Source organism: Cyrtonyx montezumae, unplaced genomic scaffold (assembly GCF_038088225.1).
Source record: "Cyrtonyx montezumae isolate F1298 unplaced genomic scaffold, pur_monq_1.0 scaffold_3, whole genome shotgun sequence".
In the NCBI taxonomy this organism is placed as follows: domain Eukaryota; kingdom Metazoa; phylum Chordata; class Aves; order Galliformes; family Odontophoridae; genus Cyrtonyx; species Cyrtonyx montezumae.
This window is the reverse complement of record NW_027072034.1, coordinates 137,662,346-137,684,638: the sequence shown is the minus strand read 5'-3', so window position 1 is coordinate 137,684,638 and position 22,293 is coordinate 137,662,346. Positions and strand designations below refer to the sequence as shown.

Here is a 22,293-nt window from a genome sequence, read left to right as displayed (position 1 = left end):
AGACAGGGAGAAGAAATCATTGGGAACAGCCCTGTAGAGAAGGACTTGAGGATGTTGATAGACAAAAAAGCTGGCCATGAGCAAGAATTGTGTGCTTGCAGCCCAAAAGTCCAACTTACGCTGCTTCAAAAGAGGAGTGACCAACAGGGAGAGGAAAGAGATCATTCTCTACACTGCTCTCATGAGGCCCCAGGTGGAACACGGCATCAAGCCTTGGGCCCAAAACACTGGAAATACCAGAGCAGTTGGACTGGGTCTAGAGGAGGGACATAAAATTGATCAGAGGTCTGGAACATCTCTCCTCTGAAGAAAGGCTGAGGGAGCTGGGCTTGTTCAGCCTGGAGAAGAAAAATTTTATACCTCATTGTATCCTTCAAGTACTTGAAGGGAGCTTACAAGCCAGAGAATGAATGACATTTTATGTGTTCCGGTAGAGATTGAACAAGGGGGAATGGTTGTAAACTAAAAGAGGGTAGATATAGGTTAGATGTTAGGTGGAAATTCTTTGCTCAGAGGGTGGTGAGGTACTGGAACAGGCTGCCCGGAGAAGCTGAGGATGCCCCACCCCTGGAGGTATTACAGGTCAGGTTGATGGGACCCTGGGAAACTTGATCTGGTGGGTGGCAACCCTACCTATAGTAGGGGTGTTGCATCTTAAAACCAAGCAGCAAAACCAGGACAGAAACATCCACTCAGCTCCTGACGCGACTGAGTCTGCGCATGCGCATACACTCCTGCTATCTGAGGGCGCGCGCCCACTGGCATCGCATAGCTCCGCCTCCCGCCTCTATTTCATGCTCACAGCGTTGCCATGGGGATCAAGGGTCGCCCGGACGACCAACCGCTCATTTGGCTGCGGGTTGATGTTCATGCACCAGGGTTTCGCGTTGTGCTCTGGGATCCTCATCCCGGTAGCCTCCTGAGACGACATGAAGAAGATATTCAACTTCAGAAAGAAGAAGAAACGGGAGTCGCCGCTGTCCTACAGCGCCGCTTCTCCCTGCCCTGCCGGTGCGTACGAGCGCCGGCCGAAGGAGCTGAGCAAGCTGCACCGAGCGGCCGCTGCAGGAGTGCTGGTCCAGGTGCGGCAGGCGCTGAAGAAGTACAGCATCGATGGACGCAACAAGGAGCAGCGGTGAAAGCGGCGGGACGGGATGGGACAAGCGCGGCTGTAGCAAGGAGCTTTTGGGTGATCTGCCTTGGAGGAACTGATCTTGTGGAGGAGGCTCATCAGCCTGCCCGTGATGGGATCTGTTAAGGCGGGAGGGAACGGCCTCAGATTGTGCCAGGGGAGGTTCAGGTTGGATGCTGAAGTCAACTTTTTGTTCAGAAGAGCGGTTGTGCACTGGCACGTGCTGACCAGGGGGGCGGTGAAGTCACCGTCCCTAAGAAATGTGTAGGAGTGATACTAAGGGACACGGTTTAATGCGCAGCGTTGGTGATAGGTGGACAGGTGGACTGGATATCTTGGAGGCCTTTTCCAACCTTTAATGATTGTGTGAAAAAGAAAAACACTCCCTATAAATTCTTGACGAGTTGCAGGATTTTACGTGACCTTGGAGGGAGAAAGATGCTGACTGCTTTCTAGCTCATCTGCTGCTCTGCTGGAGCAGGTGTCCCATGCAGGAGGAACTGTGCCTTCTGTTTGTGCTGCCTTGCCCTGTGTTTTTAGGGGGGAAAATGCATCTGTTCAGCCTTCATAAAAGAAGCTTCAGGGGGGATCTGAGCCATGTCTATAAGTATCTAAGGAATGGGAGGCAAAGGGATGAGGCTGTACTCTTCTCTGCAGTGTGTGTGGCCATTACCCCTATTCCTATCACCAAACTGAAGCATAGGAAGTTCTGCGCAAATGTGTGTGGGATATTCTTCACAGTGCAGTGCTGGAGCACTGGCACAGGCTGCACAGAGAGGCGGTGGAGTCTCCTTCTCTGGAGACGTTCAAAACCCACCTGGACACCCACGTGTGCAACCTAGGCTAGGGAGCTGCTTTAGCAGGGGGTTGGACTCAAAGAAGTCTCTTCCAGCCCCTACAGTTCTGTGATTCGGTGAAACTCCTGCAGGTACTGTTCGGATGACTGCAGCTTTGGATACAAGCACACTGAGTAGTTGTCGTCAGACCCTTAGCAGTTTGAAAAAGCCCCTTTCTTTCTGTCTTTAACCTGAAGAAAAGAAGTTTAATTTTCTCATGCGTATTGGAAACACAGCTTTCCCTCTCAGAAGGGGACTTCCTCTGTGATATCCCATTTATATCATAGCTGTAAGCACCAGGAAGGTCAGGTATTATTTGTTTTAGTCAGGATACCAGTGTTCTGCCATCTGCTCTGCCAGACGTTGTCAGATGTAGAACACTTTTGCACCAAACTGGTTGCAGTAATAACCAAGCTAGTGCATGAATATTTTTCCTATAAAACCCATCTCCTGCATCTATGATATGAGTCTGGTGTGTGAATGATCCTGGGAGAACCTAGAATTTTACATGCCACCACAGCTCTCAGATTCCCAAGCTTTAGTTTCCCTTACTGTACCACAAGCACCTTTCTGTCAAAGGCAGAAGCCAGTGCCTTGACACAGGAATCTTTGTGAAAGTTCAGTTTTCCAGTGGAGGAAATGTTGTCTCATTCAGCAGATGCTATGGAAGGTTGTTCCTAGCCCTCCTCAGGCTTTGGGTGTACAACTTCTGTTACTCGTAATGGAACGAGCTTGGGATTTTTAATTTTATTGTGTTTAACATTTTGGGAGGTGATTGGGATGGAGAAATTAAATTTGCCCTATTTGTGTACCACAGACTGAAATGATTTATTGAGCTATCAGTTTCAATTTACACATTTAATTTTCAGGACAGCACTGCATCTTGCTTGTGCAAATGGACATGCGGATGTCGTTACGTTTCTAGTAGAAAACAACTGTGAGCTCAATCTTCCTGACACAGATAACAGATCACCGCTGATGAAGGTAGGTAGAACATGTTATGCTCCGTATGCAAGTAGGAATTATTGATTGTGTTTTAAAAGATGGATGTCCTACCAGATTCTTTATGTAAGTCTGTTTAGAAACATGCAAGCTGTAATTGGCGTGGGATAGCTCATCTTGGAAAATGATTTTATATTCCAGGATTGAGAAGTTGTAGTAGTCGTGACACGGTGAAATATGACTGCTGGAAATTTTACCTTTTTTTGTGTGTTGTTTCCAGGCAGTACAATGCCAGCAAGAAAAATGTGCGACAGTCCTGCTGGAGCACGGTGCTGATCCAAACCTGGCCGATGCTAGCGGCAACACTGCCCTTCACATGGCTGCTGTAGCTCCTAACACATCTCTAGCAAGGATGTTAATTGAGCACAGTGCCCATATTGATGCTAAAAATAAGGTACATTTTGAGATTCGGTAGGGAAGATCTTTCAAAAAGTTGCATCAGGATTTTTATTGAAGCTTCTTCGTTTGTTTCTTTTGATTTTTAACTTGAGTTATTTCTGTCCTCTCAGGAGGGATGTACTCCCCTTATTCTCGCTGTCTCTGAACATCATGAAGAGATGGTAGAGCTCCTCCTTAAAAAAGGAGCTGATGTTCACGCTCGAGATAAAGGTGAAAGGTGAGGAGGTGATCTAAACTCTGTGGGTCACCTAAATTGTCTTCAAGTTGGACTGATGAGAAGTATGGGATTGAGTGTTGAAGCAGAAAGGCACACAGAGAAGAAGTTCCCTGAGTGACTGGTGAAAGCAGGTCTGAAAGCTGGTGTCATGCATTACTGCATGTTTTCTGCATTGAGAACTGCAAGAAAAGTTGCAGTAGCCACTGTGGCAGGAAAGTGCTGTCGTGCCAGCAGCATTGCATTTATGCCCTAGAGGGTTTTTCAGATTGTCACATAGCTTGTACTCAAGCGTTGTCAATGTAGAAGCTCTTCTGTTCATAAAGTGATTTTATTTTTCTTTGAAGGTGAGCAAATGGGGATTAAAATAATTACAATGTCTGAGTAAAGTTATATACTTTGTCTTTTTGATGCTTCAGAACCCCTCTTATGTCTGCTGCGGCTGGTGGGGAGCTTAAGTTGATAAAACTTCTTCTTTGCTATGGTGCTGATCTTTCCCATAAAGACACTAATGGATGGACAGCTGAGGATTATGCTATTATTCACGGACATTCTAGGTAAGCCTTAAATTTATTGCTAAGTTTTCAGTTATCGGTGTTGGATTTGGACCTATGTAATAACAGGACCAAGGTTTAATTGTGTGTTGAGTCCCCTCTTGAAGATGTATTCAGTGACATCTTCTGACATGTACTGTTCATGTGTCTGGTGTTGATTTGAAAGTTGAAGAGGGCTTCTGCTCAAAATTCTCTAGAAGATTTCATGTGTTTGTTGCTAAGCTCATATCTGCCTAGTATTCACTCTTTATTAAAGTGTCTGTAGCCCGCAGTTATTGAGATGGAACTTGAAAAACTGAAATGTTTTGAGAAGAGTTTACAAACAGAACCATTGCTATTACCGTCTTCACTTCCCCTGCTCAGTAACCATCTACCTTCTGTTTCAGAAAAGATCTAGCTGTTATTTCTTTTGTTAAATTACTGAGCAGTTTTACTTACTTTTATGCGTGAGCGTTTAACCCATGGCGTTCGTTCCTAAGAGTGTGGTTGTATTTGTAAAAACTGGACTGCAAAAATGTGCCAAGCAGAAGTAAATAACTTCATAGATATGGATGTGCATGTAAAGAATGGTCATGTCTGGAATACTTTAGCATGTTGCAGTCAGGCAATAGTAGACTGTGTTACCCTGACTGAATATATCAATCATTTTGGCTATGGATGTGTCTAGAGTGGATAGTAGGAGGCTCTTACTATTCCATTAAGTGTTGTGTGCAGGCATGGGATTATTTTTCTCAAATGCATTTCCTCTCTTTCTATAGTCTTAGTAAACAACTGGCAGACGGGGAGAACACAGGGGAAGCTTCTGCACGTGATAGCCAAGACATCGCAGTACCTATGACTCCTGACAAGTCTAGTGCTACTGGCTTTACCTTGGGTGCACCTGCTATGGACCGAGGTAGGATTTTTAACTGTGGTAGAGCTAATGAGAAAATCATGATGGTTTCTTCCTTAGGTTGGTTTGTATCTTTTTAGTTTACTGCGCTTAGTATTGATTTTGGTGGAAGCATCAGTTCGACTGTTGCAAGAAGTTTTATGAATGTGCTTGCTTGCGGCTACTTTGAAATGCATCTCAACAGATTGTGAGGACAGTTGTGATTTGTGTTCATTACATCTATCCACTCATACAGTTGTCACCTTCAGCCCATCAAATTGCTCCTTTATTTGAGTTTTCCTTTTGGCAAGGAGAAGGGAAGACGGGGAACAAACTAGGTTAGAGTGACCTTGTTTATTCAGGTGTGCAGTTTTACTTAGAGATGCTCTTTCAGATCCTTGCTCAGAAGATCAGATTGCAACAGCTGTAGTTTTGTCCTGAATTGTTTTATCTTTTGTAGCAGTGAAGCAGCAGATGACTTGCAAGAAGATGCATGTTTTGTTGAGTTCCACAGGATTTCTGTCACTTTGTTTTAATTGTGATAGTTTCACCCGTACTAAGCTCCTTGTAGAAAGTCACATAACTTCTCACCTTCAATTACAGTTGTTTTTGTGCTGTGGAGACATTAACAAAAATTGTCTTGGACAGGCAAGTTCATCAGCAACAATGGTACAGTGTTTGTGTATACTGCATCTTTTTGGGCATGGTTTGGTTTATGATAAAAGTGATGCTTTTCTTCAGCTCCAATCGGTTTTATTTAAGGAAGACCACAGGACTTTGTGATCCAGAAATACTATAGCCTTGCCTCGTTGCTTTGTAATTAAAGGAAGGGAACTCCTTTAAAATCCAGGCAGCGTTTATATGCTCATATAAGTTCATAAAGTTGGAAAGGACCTATAAGATCATCTAGTGCAACCATCCTCCTATCACTATCTCTACCCAACTACTAAATTAAATCCTTTAGCACCTCATCTAAACGCTTCTTGTACAGCGCTAGGGATGGTGCCTCAACCACCTCCCTAGGCTGGCCATTCCAGTGCCTGACCACTCTTTCAGAAAAAAAATATTTCCTCAGGTCTAATCTAAATCTTCCCTGGCGCAACTTGTGTCCATTCCCTCTCGTCCTGTCGTTATTTATCAGGGAGAAGAGGCCCACCCCCTCCTCACCACAACCTCCCTTCAGGAAGTGGTAGAGTGCAATAAGGTCTCCTCTGAGCCTCCTCTTCTCCAGACTGAACAATCCCAGCTCCCTCAGCCGCTCCTCATAAGACTTGTGCTCCAGACCCCTCACCAGTTTTGTTGCCCTTCTCTGAACACGCTCCAGGGCCTCAATGTCCTTCTTGTAGTGAGGGGCCCAAAACTGAACACAGTACTCGAGGTGCGGCCGTACCAGAGCTGAGTACAGGGGGATGATCACCTCCCTGCTCCTGCTGGCTACACTATTTCTAATACAGGCCAGGATGCTGTTGGCCTTCTTGGCCACCTGGGCACACTGCCGGCTCATGTTGAGCCGAGCATCAACCAACACCCCCAGGTCCTTTTCCTCTCTACATTCTTCAAGCCATTCTGCCCCAAGCCTATAGCATTGCATGGGGTTATTGTGGCCAAAGTGCAGGACCCGGCACTTGGCCTTATTGAACCTCATCCCATTGAGCTCAGCCCAGCTGTTCAGCCTATCCAAATCCCTCTGAAGGTCCTCCCTACCCTCAGGCAGTTTGACACATCCTCCCAACTTTGTGTCATCTGCAAACTTACTGAGGGTACACTCAATTCCCTCGTCTAGGTCATCAATAAAGATATTAAACAAGATGTGCCCCAAAACTGACCCTTGGGGGACACCACTCGTAAAAGGACGCCAGCTGGACTTAACTCCATTAACCACTACCCTCTGGGCACGGCCCTCCAGCCAGTTCTCCACCCAGAGAAGAGTGAACCTGTCCACACCACGGGCTGCCAGTTTCCTTAGGAGAATACTGTGGGAGACCGTGTCAAAGGCCTTGCTGAAGTCCAGGTAGACTACATCAACAGCCTTTCTCTCATCTACCTGTCTGGTCATCCAGTCATAGAAGGAGATGACGTTGGACAAGCACGACCTGCCCCTGGTGAACCTGTGCTGGCTGGGTCTGATCCCTTTATTGCCATGCACGTGTTGTGTGATTTCCCTCAAGATCATCTGTTCCATAACTTTCCCTGGTACCGAGGTCAGGCTGACAGGCCTGTAGTTCCCTGGGTCTTCCTTACGGCCTTTCTTGTAGATGGGAGTCACATCGGCAAGCCTCCAATCTTGTGGGACCTCTCCAGATAACCAGGAATGCTGATAGATTGCAGAAAGTGGCTCGGCAATCACCTCTGCTAGCTCCCTCAGCACCCTTGGGTGGATCCCATCTGGCCCCATGGACTTGTGGCAGTTCAGATGGAGGAGTAGATCTCTGACCATCTCTGCTTGGATCACAGGGGGTGCATTATGCACCCCGTCCCGGACTTTCAGGTCAGGGCAAGTACCATGTGGACAACTGTCCTGTCTATTAAAGACAGATGTGAAGAAGGCATTGAGAACCTCAGCCTTTTCCTTATCATCTGTGGTTATATTGCCTGCCTTGTTGAGTAAAGGAGGGAAATTTTCCTTAGTTTTTCTCCTGCTGTTAATATATTTGTAAAAGGGTTTCCTGTTCTCCTTTACAGCAGTAGCCAGCCTAATTTCAAGCTGGGCTTTAGCATTTCTAATTTTCTGCCTGCAGATCTTGGCCAGTTCTCTGTAGTCACCCCAAGTATCCTGACCCATCTTCCAGAGGACATAGACTCTCTTTTTCTCTCGGAGTCTCAACAAAAGATCCTGGTTCATCCATACTGGTCTTTTTCTCCTCCGGCTTGACTTACGGGACTCCGGGACAGCCTGCTCCTGTGCCTTTAAGATTTCCATCTTGAGGAGCATCCAGGCTTCCTGGACCCCTTTACCCCTCAGGAGCAAGTCCCAAGGGACCCTTGCAACAAGTGTCCTGAACAAGTCAAAGTCTGCCCTCCGGAAGTCCAAGGTAATAGTTTTGCTAGTCACCCTCTTGACGTCACCCAGAATAGCAAACTCCACCATTTCATGGTCACTCTGGCCAAGACAATCTCCAACCTTCACATCCCCTACTAGTCCTTCCCTGTTAGTGAAAAGTAGGTCAAGCAAGGCATCTCCCCTGGTAGGCTCTTGCACCAGCTGTGTCAGGAAGCAATCATCCACACATTCTAGAAATCTCAAGGACTGCTTCCTCTGCGCAGTATTGTATTTCCAGCATATATCAGGGAAGTTGAAGTCCCCCATGAGAACGAGTGCTGGCCATCGTGCAACATCTACGAGTTGTTTATAGAATACCTCGTCTATTTCTTCATCCTGACTAGGTGGTCTATATCAGACCCCCACCACGATGTCACTCCTAGAGACTATCCCCCTGATCCTTATCCATAGACACTCTACTTTGTCATTTCCAACCACTAGCTCTTCAACATCAAAACACTCTCTGATATAGAGAGCTATGCCACCACCCTTTCTTCCCTGTCTATCCCTTCTGAAGAGCTTGTAGCCATCAATCCCAGTATTCCAGTCATGGGAGAGGTCCCACCATGTTTCTGTAATAGCCACAAGGTCATAGTTAGCCTGCCTCACAATGGCTTCAAGCTCTTCTTGTTTATTGCCCATGCTGCGTGCATTGGTATAGATGCACTTCAGCTGAGATATCTGCCTCGCCCCTTTTTCCAGCACAGCCTCCTTAGGCTCTTTACTGGTGAGCCCTGTTTTATCCCCTTCCCCCGTCACAGCTAGTTTAAAGCTCTCTCAATGAGTCCAGCTAGCTCCTGTGCTAGGATTCGTTTCCCCCTTTGGGATAGGTGCGTCCCATCAACAGATAACAGGCCAGGAGCCGAGTAAACTGCCCCATGGTCAAAAAACCCAAAGTGTCTATCTCTACACCAACCTCTCAGCCAGTTATTCATCACCTGTGTTTTCCTAGCCCATTCTGTGTCCTTCACCGCCCCAGAAGGTATGGAAGCAAACACCACTTGTGCTCCCACCCCTTGAACTAATCGCCCTAATCCCCTGAAATCTCTTTTCATAGTTCACAGACTTCTCTGAGATATTTCATTGCAGTCTGCCTGAACTACGAGTAATGGGTAGTAGTCGGTGGGGCGTATCAAGTCCGGGAGTCTTCTAGTAATGTCCCTGATCCGAGCCCCAGGGAGACAGCACACTTCCCTGCGGTTTGGGTCCGGTCTGCAAATGGGGCCCTCAGTTCTCTTTAGAAGGGAGCCACCCACTACGATCACCTTCCTTTCTTTCTTAGTAGCAGCAGTCTCAATGCACGGAGGTGACTGCCTTGCCATTGGTGACCTCCTGCGGGAATCTTCCTGCACTTCACCCCTTATCACCTCTTCAACTTCCAATGCTGCAAATCTATTGCTTAGGGGTATCTGGGGACACTGGGGAGGCAGAGGGGAAGATCGCCCACGGTACCGAGCAGGGACTCCCTGCCAGCCCTCCCTATCCCTCAGATATCCCCCTTCTGCCCTACGGGGACAGATCAGGGAGTCCACCACCAACTGTGGGGGATCTCCCTGGTACCTTTCTCTCTGGCACACTAGGGAGTTACTCCACTAGTCAATCTCCCGCTCACAGCCCCTGATGGCCCTCAGTCTCTCAACCTCCTCCTTCAATTCAACCACCATGTTAAGCAGATCTTCCACCTGCTCACACCTTGCACAGGAGAACTGCTTAGCACCCTCATCTAGTAGTAGCAGGCTCTGGCACTCCTTGCAACCAGAGACCTGCGTAGCCACACTTCTAGGCAGACCTTCTGTCTGGGTCGCCACAGCCTTCTTAAGGCAAGCCCTCTGTCTTGTAGAGACCATGGCACAAAAAAATAATAAACAAAGAAATGAAAAAAAATTGAAAGTAAATAAATAAATAATAGTTTATAATAATATATATATATATATATGAATTGTAATGTGATAATTCGCTGCCCTCCCTGAGCCCTTCAGGGATATACCCCTTCAGCCCTAATCAGCTGAGGGGTGTGGGTGAGGGCGCTGAAACGCTGGCAACGCCTATGCCTCATTAACACCTACCTCGTTAACACCTGTGCCTAGTTAACGCTTCATTAACCTCTCGCGAGAACAGCCGTTTGGACTGCCTGCTCTCACTCGGTTCCCGAGAGACTGGAACCTCCCGAAAACCCACCCTGTACCTCAATCAGCCACTGCAGCTCCGGCTGTGCCGACTTCAAAGCAGCTGATCACGAGGACTGAGCGGTACTTCCGGGTTCTGATCGTTTTAAATCCCCCGCCGTTTCCCTGGCAACGCCTACGCCACGTCAGCCTCTCGCGAGAGAGAGCTGCCGGGGTCTGCCGGGACTAGCTGCTCTCACTCGGTTCCCGAGAGACTGGAACCTCCCGAAAACCCACCCTGTACCTCAATCAGCCACTGCAGCTCCGGCTGTGCCGACTTCAAAGCAGTTGATCACGAGGACAAATTGCCCCAAAGGAATCTTAGAAAACCACTGTTTTAGTATAAAGGAAATGTTTACCTTGCCATTTACATTTCAGGCCCCCCTAACATAGGAGATTTTATTTATTCCTTATTTTTAAGGGCTTTGTGTCAGAATTATGTCAAACGCAATTCATTATCTATTACACTTGCTCAAAATTTATTACTATTATTATTGTAAGGTGTTGGGAAGTATAAACAAAGAATACACGGCATATTTTTCTTCCCAGACTCTTCACAGATATAATAGATTTTAGACCCAAGTGATGTTGTCTTTGACTTAGGAGCAGTTGCTTTGAAATCGACATTGGTTGGAAAAGTTTCTCGTAGGTTGGTTTTGCAGATTTGTTTGCTCGCTTTTCGGTGGGGCTTGATACAGTTGGTTTAATCATCAAAATCCTGTTTTCACCCCAGACCCACTCAGTTGCTACCTTCTGTGCATGTAGATAGTTTCTCTTTTTCTCCACAGTAAGGGCTGACAGGCCTGGATCACTTTACAATATGAAGGATTCTTATTCTGAGTAGAAGGTAGACTAAATATTAGGATGGAATTGTTTACTGTGAGGGTGGTGAGACGCTGGTCCAGGTTGCCCAGTGAGGCTGTGGATGCCTTGACCCTTGAATGCCCCAGAGGCATTCAAGGCCAGGCTGGATGGCGCTTTGAGCAGCCTGGTCTAGAGGGAGGTGCCTGTGCCTAAAGCAGGGGGGTTGGAACTCAGTTTAAATCTTAACGGTCTTTTCCAACAGACTCTTAGAGGTGACCCAGCAGGTGAACTGGAGGGCACAGAGGGAAACTTCAGTAGCATAGTAGGAACAATATTGGAATTAATTTTGCTGTCTCTGGCTTGCATCCACACTCTGCATCATGCGATTCCTTTTAATATGCCACAGTTACAGTCCTCAAAGTGTTCGTTAGAGGAGAAGCTGGGATTCCAAGGCAGAGACCAGAGAAATGCCCACTTTGGAATTATTTTCTTTTTTTTTTTGCTTTTCTCTGTTATTTTTCTGCCATTTAAAATGTTGACCTTATTCTTTCTGCTACATTTGTACTTTCTAGTTAGAAGACTGTGAAGAATGTTGAACAGGTCAGCATCTTTGAGAAGTTCGCTCATGATTATTTGAATATCAGAACATGAACCTTTTTATTAATCACAGGCAAATTGATTTCCAGAACTAACGTATTGAATGACCGACCTCTTGGATTTTAAGTAGGAGTTTATTTTTAAGAAAAATAATAATGGTGAAGTTCTTATTTTGAGTTATGTCTTCAGTGACTGTTTTTAGCCACTGTAGCACGTACTAGTGTGCCGTTCCTTCACTGTTTCCCCAAGTTGTTAGAGAATTAGTCTCGGCATTGTAAAGCTCTTAGAAAAGTACATCAGCACTCCTGTGTGATTTATATCTCCTGAGGTCAGATAAAACTTTTCCTATATTCCCCCGTTGAGGAAACAGAGGAAAACAGAAAGGATGAGAAACCATCTTGAGATCTTTTCAACCCAAGCCCATTCTGTGATCCTTTTTATCTGTTTCATAAATGTATGTTTCTGATAATAGCTGTTTTTCCACATTATTGCATGTATTGTGATAAAATCAATATAAACAGGACGACCTTCTGCTCCAGAGAAAAGTGACAGCTTTGTTGTGAAAGAATTTGATGAAGGGATACGGTTCCATTACTTCTCTTTTGAAACACGGATGTATATATGCACACAAATGCACATCATAGTCACAGTGCTTTCTCCCAGTGCTGTAGCTTTGTCTGTGTGCTTTTTGTGTTTTCCAGTCTTCTAAGATTTTAAATTTATTCTGATGTCACTGTTTCGTCTGTGCTTTCCATGCCTTTCCCTTAGTGGATATAGGAATGCAACAATCTCCTAAGCAGACATCAAGAAAAGGAGAATGAAGGAAAGGTATTATGCACAGCAGTATTTTAAATATGAAACATGTCTTGTGATGCACAAACACATCGTAGGTTTATTATCTTGCAGATCCATATCTTGGTGGTTTAAGATCTATAAGTTAGAGTGAATTTGGGGCAGATTTATTTGTTTGCATGTTTTGCATGAGTTCATTATTACTGAATTCAGCGTTTGCTTTTGTCGCTTGTGATAGCGTTTTGTTTTTTGGGTTGTATGTTTGTTTGCTTGGTAGTCTGTTCTTCTGTTGCTCAGAAATGGGGACGGGATTCAAATAAAGTGGAAACAGGCAATCCCTAGGGACTAGATCTCATTTCTGTGTCAATGCATCATGGCTGTGACTTTGGTCTAGCTGAAAGCTATCTCATGAAATTCTTGTCCTGCCTTGAAAAGGATAGTGTGACCTGGTTTTGATCATTGGTTCTATGTATTATATGTTGAAAGCAAAAGTTCAGATAAGTTAATGAGCTGTTTTGATTAATTCTAGCGATACTTAATGAAGTTGTAACTGAAGTCACCTGTCCAGTGTTTAACTGTTCTACACAGCAGCAATTTTCTGTTGTGTGTGTAAAGTTAGCAGATAGAGTCTTAGTACTGAGTTAGTTAGTTATATGTACTGCAGTATTCTGTTAGCGTTTAAGAATGTTCTGTGTTTGTCTGTAGAGGAAAACATCAAAAATCAGACTGTACGCATTTAACCCATTTAACGTTAGAACATTAACATTGGAAGTTTCAGCCTCTTGGTGAATCTCTCTACATGAGATTTCACTGATTGTGTATACTGTATTGCATCTTCAGAAAGCTGTGTTCAGATCAGGGAATATTCTCAGCTAATCTCTGTGTTTAGGAAATACAGAATTTGTACTCTCATTTGCCCTTCATTTTGTTAATGATCGTTAACAATTAGTTCAAGAACTTTGGGAATGCTGACTTCTATGTGGAGGTCAGATACGTTTGTTTTTCCTTGTTTGCTGGGAATCAAAGTCCTTCTATTTTGTCTTGGTTGTTAAGAGGACAAAAGTTGTTTTCCTACCGTGCAGTTTTCATCAGTACATCAATGACCCGAAGGATATATCTACTTAAAGGCACTTTCATAAAGTTTGCAAATGATCTGATATTAGGGAGATGGTTGGATATGCTTCAGCACAGAGCTGGCATGCAGAGGGACTTTGGCCAATTGGTGAAGTGGATTTGGCAGACACTGTAAGAAATCCATCAAAGGCAAATACCAAGACCCTCATGGTGAGGAACAATCCCTTCCTACAAAACATGGTGGGACTGTGTGACAGGGTGGCAGAAAGGACAGAGACCTGGCAGAGGGCGAGCTGAGCATGAGCCAGCAGGGTGCTGTGGCAGCTAAGAGCTGCAGCCTGGGCTGTTTTAAGAGCAGGAAAGCCAGGAGACGAGAAACGTGATTGTCTGCCCCTATTTGGCACTCACTAGACTGTGCCTTGATCCTTGGTTGTAGTTCTGAGTTCCTGCTACAGGAGAGGTTGATGGTTCAGCAGTGAGCTAATTGTCTAGGGAGCCATCATTTTTGTGAAGGAGTATTTGCCCCGTGAGAGGGGGCTGAGAAAATGGGCTTACTCAGCCTGAAGAAGAGGGAGCTTTGAAAGGTCCTAACAGTGGCTTCTAATGCGGATCAAAAGACACAGCCAGGTGCTTCCCTGTGATACCTGGCAGGAGGTGGAAGTGCAAGAGCCACGTGGAAATGGAAGCAAGAAAGTTTCTAACTGGAAATGAAAAGTGTTGCCATGATAAGGATGGCAAAAGAGAGAGGTTGGACCGTTTCTCTTCTTGGAGGTGCTCAAGACTACACTGAATAAAGCCCTAACCAACTTTTCCTGACCTGAAAGCTGAGCTGGCTTTAAGTAGTTGGCTGATAGACTTCTGGAGATCCCTTCTGACGCGACTTACCGTATGATCTTAGGTGTGAATTACTACCTCCACTGGACTGATGAAAACTTGCAGTGTAGTATAGCATGCCTGGGTAATGCTCCTTTTGTCTCTTGTATATCCTTTGATGATTCACTGTGGAGAACTGCTGGTGATTCTTCTATCTAAGGACAGCCTTTAGCTCTCAAGTATGCTTTTTGATTTTCTTTACATTTTTCAGAATAATCCATAGCTTGGAAGAGCAGCAAATAAAATGCAAATATCTCTCATCTGTTTTTATCATTTTATTTTTACAATATAGTTTGAAAAAGCACTGTTTTGTAGATGCTTTCCTTCGTGGTGTTTTTATTGAATTGGCCACTCCAGCTTCCATACTATTATGAACCGTTTTTCCGTGTTCAGTGTAGGTACTGATTAATTTTTACTATGCAAAATCTAATTTCCACTTTTCCATTTATATTTGAACAGCAATAGATGACATTTCCGGAGGAGGTTCAATAAGGTGAGACTTCTAAAAATACCAAACACTTACTTGAGAAATGATTTGAGAGAACCAGTATTTATTTTGCTTTGTTTTCTAAGAAGTTCTGAAAAAGAGGACGATAATGACCGTCGGCATACTTCTGACGAAGAAGAACTGGATTTTACCCCCAAGGTACAGTGCCTTTGTAGGAAAATGGCTATGTCAAGTAAGTTATTTTAAGGCAGTTCTCTATTAGATTGCAGTAAACTGCTTTTCCAGACAATTCATTTTTTTCTCCTTAAAAGGAGTCTCTGGTCTGTCAACCTTTCTTCAGCTCTGAGTTTTTCCAAAAAGAGATGTACCTTTGGCAGAACATGCAGTAGATTTATGGTCTGGGGCAAAAACGCAGTAGATACCAAGATAAAAAAACAGATTTTTGTAGCTGTTCATTGAGTCAGATTTGCAGACTTTAGGGGTTGGTAAGTTAATAACCTATTTTGTTCTCTTTCAAACTTTGCTATGGTTTCCCCTAGTTTACATGGTAGAATGCTAACTGATAATCAAAAAGAATATTTATTTATCAAAATCTAGTCAAACTGTTCATCACCTGGTTCTCTTTTCTTTCTCACTAGGTTCCTTGAGTGCTTAATGCTTGAGCTGCTCAAATAAGGATTTTTTTCTTTTTTCCTTTCTCTGTGGGATGACATTCCGTGCTTGTACATAATCTCACGCTGCATTATTTTCTTTGGTTTTGGATACTTTGATTTTACTCTTTTTATAAGCTACATCTGCTCACTCCTACTGTTCTTATTGATGTTCTGAAGGATTGACGTTTTTTTCAGTGATGTCTGGAGTATGTAGTCAGTTGCACTGGGATTCTGCAATGATTAGGATTTGGTAGTTCAACACACTCTGCAATGCTGGAGATGGAAGCATGTGTACTTTAAACATCATTCCATTTGCTTACATTGATTTAAATTGAAGTGATGCATATTTCAAGCGTTGTTTTGAAATTTACAGATCTGTCACTGACTGTCAGTTTTTTTTTTTTAAAAAAAACATTTTTCTTGGGATTGTTATGCATCTACAGATAGTTTTGAAGTAAAATAGTCACTAACTTGTATACATGAAGAATGTTTGTGTAATTAAAATTGAAGGATCTAGAAAGCATATAAGTACTTTCAAAAGGAGTCAGCCCTTTATTTACTGTTCAAGATTTGATGTAGGTAAAAGATTTGTTTACAAACAAACAAGCTAATAAAAATAGATCAAATAATTATTTTAAAATGTATTTTCATTTGTAGAAGCCACAGAAGCCAAACTTGGCAGTGTGCATTATTTTCTTTGTTTTTGAATACTTTGATTTTACACTTTATATAAACTACATCTGCTCACTCCTACTGTTCTTATTAATGTTCTTATTAACAAAACTTAAGTACTGAAAGAAGGTAGTAGACGTGCAAAAAGAGTGGAGCCTGGAAGCAGAATGGCTGGTACAAGCGTTGGCTGACTGAGATGCTCCTCTCCATTGTGAAAGATTTTTGCAGAGTTAAGATGTGGAGAGAGAAAAGGGCCTGTATAACCAGTGTGAGAAGATCAATGGTCTTGGCCTCTTGGGACACCAAGGCTGCAGGCCTAATTCTGAAGGGAACACAAACCAAGGAGCATGTTGCAGGGACTGTGACACGTGATATGAGCAGTCAGCACCATTGAGGAATAGAGTGTGAAGTCAGAGCTACGAGGAGACTGCAGAGAGGATGCAGTTGGTGGGTTTGAGGCGTGGTACAGCTTTGGTAGACGTTATGCTTTTTGATTTTTGGGCTGAGGGCAGGAACCAACAGGCTTTCCTAGTAAATATTTTTCTTGGAAGCTTGGAATGGAATTTAATAATTCTGACTCCGGGGAGCACAAATGATTGTAATGTAGCCAGTTCTCCTTGTGGTGGGTAGTAAAAAGCTTGTTAATCACTCACACTGTGTTAACACAGCTCGCAGGGTGTTGTAGAGTGCCAGATAGTAGAAAGTGATGGAGAATGGGGAATTTAAGGCAGTTGTGTTCTACATTGTTGTTGATAGTTTTGTTGGTTTCTGTTTGGTCGGGTTTTTTTGTTGTTGTTGTTTTGTTTTCTTAAGTAGTGTACTAAAACATAAAGTCCTTTTAGCCTGCCTTCTCTCTATAACTGGTAAAAGCAATGCTCGTGATCAGAGAAATCTAAAGGAAGAAAAACCATTGTTTCTAAACTACATCCTTCTATTTCCTTCTTAAAATAAATAAATAAATAAGGTGGTGTTTTTATTTTTGTGGCATGATCAGATAAGTCTGCAACATCATCACTTGGCTTAACCGTAATTTCCTTTTTCTTGGTAATTTGTCTGTCTCTATCTGCTTATTTAAGGTTAAATGTATTTTAGAAACTACCAACTTGGTAGAAAGGACAGCACATGAAAAGCAGACTGACAGAGCAGAAATTTCTCCTCAGGAAGCCCTAGCAAAAAACAAGGAATCCCACAGTGCTGACAAGCTAAAATCGTGGGAAGAAAGATATGAAAGAATGTGGGTTGAAAATGAGAAAAGGGAATTGAAAGCAAATTTTAAAAAGGTTACAGCAGAGCTGAAGCAGCTGTTTGGTGAAATTGATGAATCTGAAAAAACTACGTCCCTTGCGGCAGAAGTGGCAGAAGATGACTTCAAGGAAGAACTGGAGAATTTTTGTGTTTCATCTTGGGTGACAGAATCAAGTAATAAGTTAGAAAGTAAAGGTGAATTTGGAGATACGAAACTTAACGCAGACCTAGAAGAACCCAAATTGGAAATTGTCATTTCAAATTGTGCCGTCCTTCCTGATCACAGTAATTTAAATGCAAACATGGACAATATCTGGAGTGCAGACGAAGAAGACTGTGCTAAGTGCACAGATAATACAGAAGTACCTCTAGCAAAAGGAGAGGAAATGGAAGAGAATGAGAATGGGATTAGTAGGAATGTAGAGGTAAGTCCTGAATATTCCCTGAGACATTGTCTAGAAACAAATATTTTGGATGGCATTTCTAATATTCCTCCTAAAATAAGACGGATTTCCACAAATGATGAAAGTACACTTGGTTTGATAAGAGAGAGGAAATTTGACAAGGATTTCCAGAGACTGCCTTAGTGAAATCAAGGAAATGGGAGGAATGGAAATAAAAAACTAGAGACTAGAGTGGTACTTTTCTCAAAACCTTCTAATTACGTTGTGGGGAAAACAAAATGTAGTGTTTCAGTTTAACAATAGGTGGCAGTCAGTTCCAGTGTAAGTAGTGATCACCTCACTGCTGTAAAAAGAAATGCATACAAGTACACCAATTTTGATTCTCAGTCAAGGAATGAAAATAGCTTCTGAACAGGGTCTTGACTAATCTCTTCGTTTGCTGTGATTTGTGCATGGTGTGCCTTCATTGCCTTTCACTAAAACTCCTGATTGCTGTGAAACTTTCTGCTTGTGAGTTTGGGGTTTCTTTTTCCTCGTCATTAAGGAAGTGCTCCGTCATACATCCGCTCTTTATTTTGTGTTTCTACAAGTAATGGTGTGTAGTCCATCTAATTCCTTATCCATCAGTCATGACTTATTGTTTCTGTCCTAAGGGCTGTGTTTTTTTGTGATACTTTAAATCATGAGTGAAATCAGAGTATTTTCAATGACTTCATACATTTTGTGGAGCAATTTTTTGTTTTTTGTTTTATTTTTTCATTATTTCAGAAGTCAGCCTTGGATTCTTTGGTCTTACATACAGTTTTTATCACCTTTAGGAACAAAAAAATACATGAAGCTTAACTTTCTCTTCGTAGGTTGAGAAGGAAGAAAGGAAGCAGAAACATTTCAAAATGCAAACAATGGAGAAACAAGATCTTGATAAATTCAGTACACCAGCAGGCGATATTACCAGTCAACCAGTGAAAGAAAAGCTTGTTCTAAGGAAGAATGAAGAAAAAACTGAGAGTGAAAAAATGATAGAAGAAGAAATGCACACAGAGAATTCTTCATCTGAAGAGAGATTAAAATTAATAGAAATGCCGCTAAAAAGGTAAACTAATAAAATAATCTGTAATTTTTATTTGTAATATTTAGGGGTTTTAGCTTCAGGGTTTTTCTGGTCTTGTGTTTGAAGCACTTTCCTCAGTGAAAGCTATGCCGAGTTGTCCCATGATTCTCAAGCTTTTAAAAATATGTTTTTCTAAGAACTGAGTGCACATTGGACGTTCAATTTTATTTCACTGGAGGAGATAGAGATCTTGTGAATTTCTTCCTTAAAACGGACACTAATGGGGTCTTCAGAATCTTAGCTGGAGATTGAGAAGAAGCTATTTTCCTAATAAATAGCCACTCAGAACAGAAAAGCAGAAACTTAATTTATTTTCTCCCTTTTCTAGGAGATGCTAGTGTTCCTCGTGTACTTGTTTTCATTAAACTCAGATCCCCTTTGTCAGGAAAAAGGGAAAGATAATATTACCAAACAGGTCTAAAAAGTTTGAAGAAGACACAGATGCTTTTGCATAACTCTAGGCAGGATTTTTTTATCTGTGTCTTCTTGAGGAAAATCTGTGCTCTATGTGCATCCCCTGATTGGGACAGAGAAGCGTTACAGCTTGAATGTTTTCCAAGATCTTGGGAATCAAGTCTGTGTTTTATCGCAGACATCTTTAGTCTTGTTTTTGTTGTGTTGTTTTTTTTCCTAGAGTGTTTCTTTTTTTATGTAATGTACGCAATTGGTGATTTTTTTTTCTTTCTGTTCAATGCTGTAAATCTGTTCTGAATGCAAAAAGGAAGAAGAAAAAGAAGAAGAAAAGGCAGTCTTCAAAGAAGAAGGCTAAGCAGAAGATTCAAGGATTAATGGATGATAGCACTGTCAGTGAAACATCTCAAGATGAAGAAAGGTACTAAATATAAGGAATATTATAAATAATTTAATAATTACAAAAATTGGCCTGAAAACGAAAGGTAAGATTTATAAACTGAATGCATAGGGATTGTTCTATGCCAAAGAAGACCTGGGGGTACAGGTGGTTGGCGAGCTGGATGTCAGCCATGTGGAGAAAACAAGGTACAGTGGGTACAGGCTGCCCTGGGAGAAGTATCATCTTGGTATAAAAGATGTTTTTGAAGGAGAACAGTCAATTCCTGGAACAGTCTTCCCAGTGACATGATAGAATTTCCTGTGATTGGAGATCTTCAGGGCACAGTTGGACTGGGTGCAAGATAGTCTCCTTTAGGCTCCCTTTCCCCACGTGGACCTAATGACCCTTTAAGGTCCCTTTCAACCTGAACTGTTCTATAATTCCTAATACCATGCAGAAAACATAGCCATTCAGTACACATAAAGAGGTGTTTTTGTTGTTTCTTTTTTTTTTTTTTTGCCTTCGACTACATGTAAAAAAGTTTTGTTATTAAACTGTAGTTTAATTTTCTTCTGAAACTAAGTTTTCAGAGCAATTTCAGTTATTGTTTGTAATGCAGTATAAGCATTCCAGTACTGAAGTGTCTTTCTGTTTTCCAGACGTGCAACAAGAACAGGGAGCAAGAAGAAAAAGGTACTGTAAAATTACGTTTTTATCAGCTTTTAATCACTTAAAGGGTAATAGCTTTTACATCAAGTTCAAGATGCAAACGATTTCTGCTAGTATGCAACTTTGTACTGTTTTAGCCAAATCTCTGAGTGAGAAGATGAATTGTTCTTGCATTTATAATGATCTGCAATAATATAGTGTTGTATACTTACCACACTGTATTGTCTGTAGGTCAGCACACAGATGGCTGTTACTGATGACCTTGATTTAACACAGTCCTCTGACACAACTACATGGGATGCTGAGTGGACAACTTCAAACTGCAAAAAAGCTATGTTGCTGTTAGAACAGCTTAGTGCGGTTTATGCAGGTAAACTTGTAAATCACTTTGTTTTCTGTTACAAGTTCCTCTCTTTTTTCCTGCTTGTACCTCTTAGTAAGTCATGACAAATTGCTCCCCAAAATATCTTTGCCAAAAAAAAAATATACATAATCAAATATGCTTGCATGTATACACATAGCTTGATATAAATATAAGCAGCACTAATTTTCTTAATCTTTTCTAATAATTCAAAATGCACATATGGATTACCTGCCCTCTCACTTCTATTCTTCAGCAGGACAGGAGGTGAAAATAGAATTTAAAAAGTTCAAGAACTGACACAAAGGCAGGGCCATCACTAATTGCTGTCATGGGCAAAACAGGCTCCACTTGGGGAAAATTGATTTCATTGTTTGCCAATTAAATTTGGTAGTGGGAAAGATAAAAAGAAATAAATGAAACACCTTCCACCCACCACTTTCACACACTTAATTTTGCTCCTTCAGCCTCTTCATGCTTTTCCCCTGCTCTAGCATAAGTCCCTCTACAGGCTGTAGTGCGGGCTGCAGGAAAACACCTGCTCCATTATGGTCCTCTCCACAGGTTGATTAGGAATCTGCTTCCACACCTGGAGTGCATCCTCCTTCCTCTCTCTCCTTCATCTTACCTTTACGTTACCACTGCTATTATTTACGCTTTTTTTTTTCCTCCTTCTCTGTCTATGTGGTATTTTTTGCCCTTTCCAATACATGCTTTCTGGGAGGTACCATGAGCTTGGCTGATAGGCTAAACTGTGTCCTGCAGTGGGTCTGTTGGACTCGTCTGTATTTGGCACGGTCTTCTCTGTCTGTCTTACAGAGACTTGCTGAAAACCTTGCCACCTAGCCCCAGTACAGCAATGAATTAAATAGATTGTACGTGCAATCTCGTGTATTTTTTTCCTCCATATAGGTTCTGCTGTGCCGCTGAAAATTCAAAACATACTCCTTGAATATGAACAGATGATAGGTCGTGAAAAAAACCACCATACAGCTGTCCAGAGCAAAGCCTGGAAATTGGAAAATGAAAAAGAGGAGTTGCAATTAATAGCAGAAGAGACTAAAGATTTGAAATCCATGTTGGCTCACCAAGAAGTTGAATTCAAAAGTGACATCCAAAGCCTTAAGTATGCAATCTTGTATTTGATCATGTGTGTTATCCTGATCACGTTTTAGAAGATGCTGACGGTCTAGCCACCAACAACGTGCCATGTCCCCTAGTGCTACATCCATGTATCTCTGAAGTACCTCTATGGATAGGGAAGTACAAGTATTTTTAAGAGTCGCGCTTCACAGATTTTGTCTTTGTACCTTCCGTTTTTATATAAAATTAGGAACTGTGGCAACTCCACAGACTGCCAATTGAAGCAGTTTAGTGGGTGTGTTTGACTGAAGGTCAAATTTGAGATCATTCCCTTGTCCTCATCTGCTAGATGCAGATGGTTTATAATTACTGTTTACACTATTTCAGGGGAGTGGCCAGCAGGCATTATACAAAATACATCAAGAACAAATTCCAAGCCCTGCACATGGGATGGAGGGATCCCTTGTGAGGATAGCCAGGGAAATGCTCGGGTTTGTGAAC

The 22,293-nt window shown here is 42.5% G+C and overlaps 1 protein-coding gene across 1 annotated transcript in view; it reads left to right on the top strand.

Moving 5' to 3' along the window:
* The first annotated feature begins 929 nt into the window (after positions 1-929).
* Positions 930-22,293, top strand: part of LOC136051471 (ankyrin repeat domain-containing protein 26-like) — a 58,414-nt gene continuing 37,050 nt past the window's right edge. The window contains 16 exon segments of the mRNA XM_065740911.1: positions 930-1,135; positions 2,838-2,952; positions 3,191-3,364; positions 3,480-3,586; positions 4,003-4,140; positions 4,896-5,050; positions 12,392-12,442; positions 14,813-14,846; positions 14,927-14,999; positions 16,112-16,135; positions 17,203-17,796; positions 18,633-18,868; positions 19,608-19,718; positions 20,339-20,372; positions 20,580-20,718; positions 21,622-21,835. Coding sequence (XP_065596983.1) covers positions 930-1,135; positions 2,838-2,952; positions 3,191-3,364; positions 3,480-3,586; positions 4,003-4,140; positions 4,896-5,050; positions 12,392-12,442; positions 14,813-14,846; positions 14,927-14,999; positions 16,112-16,135; positions 17,203-17,796; positions 18,633-18,868; positions 19,608-19,718; positions 20,339-20,372; positions 20,580-20,718; positions 21,622-21,835 — 2,405 coding nt within the window.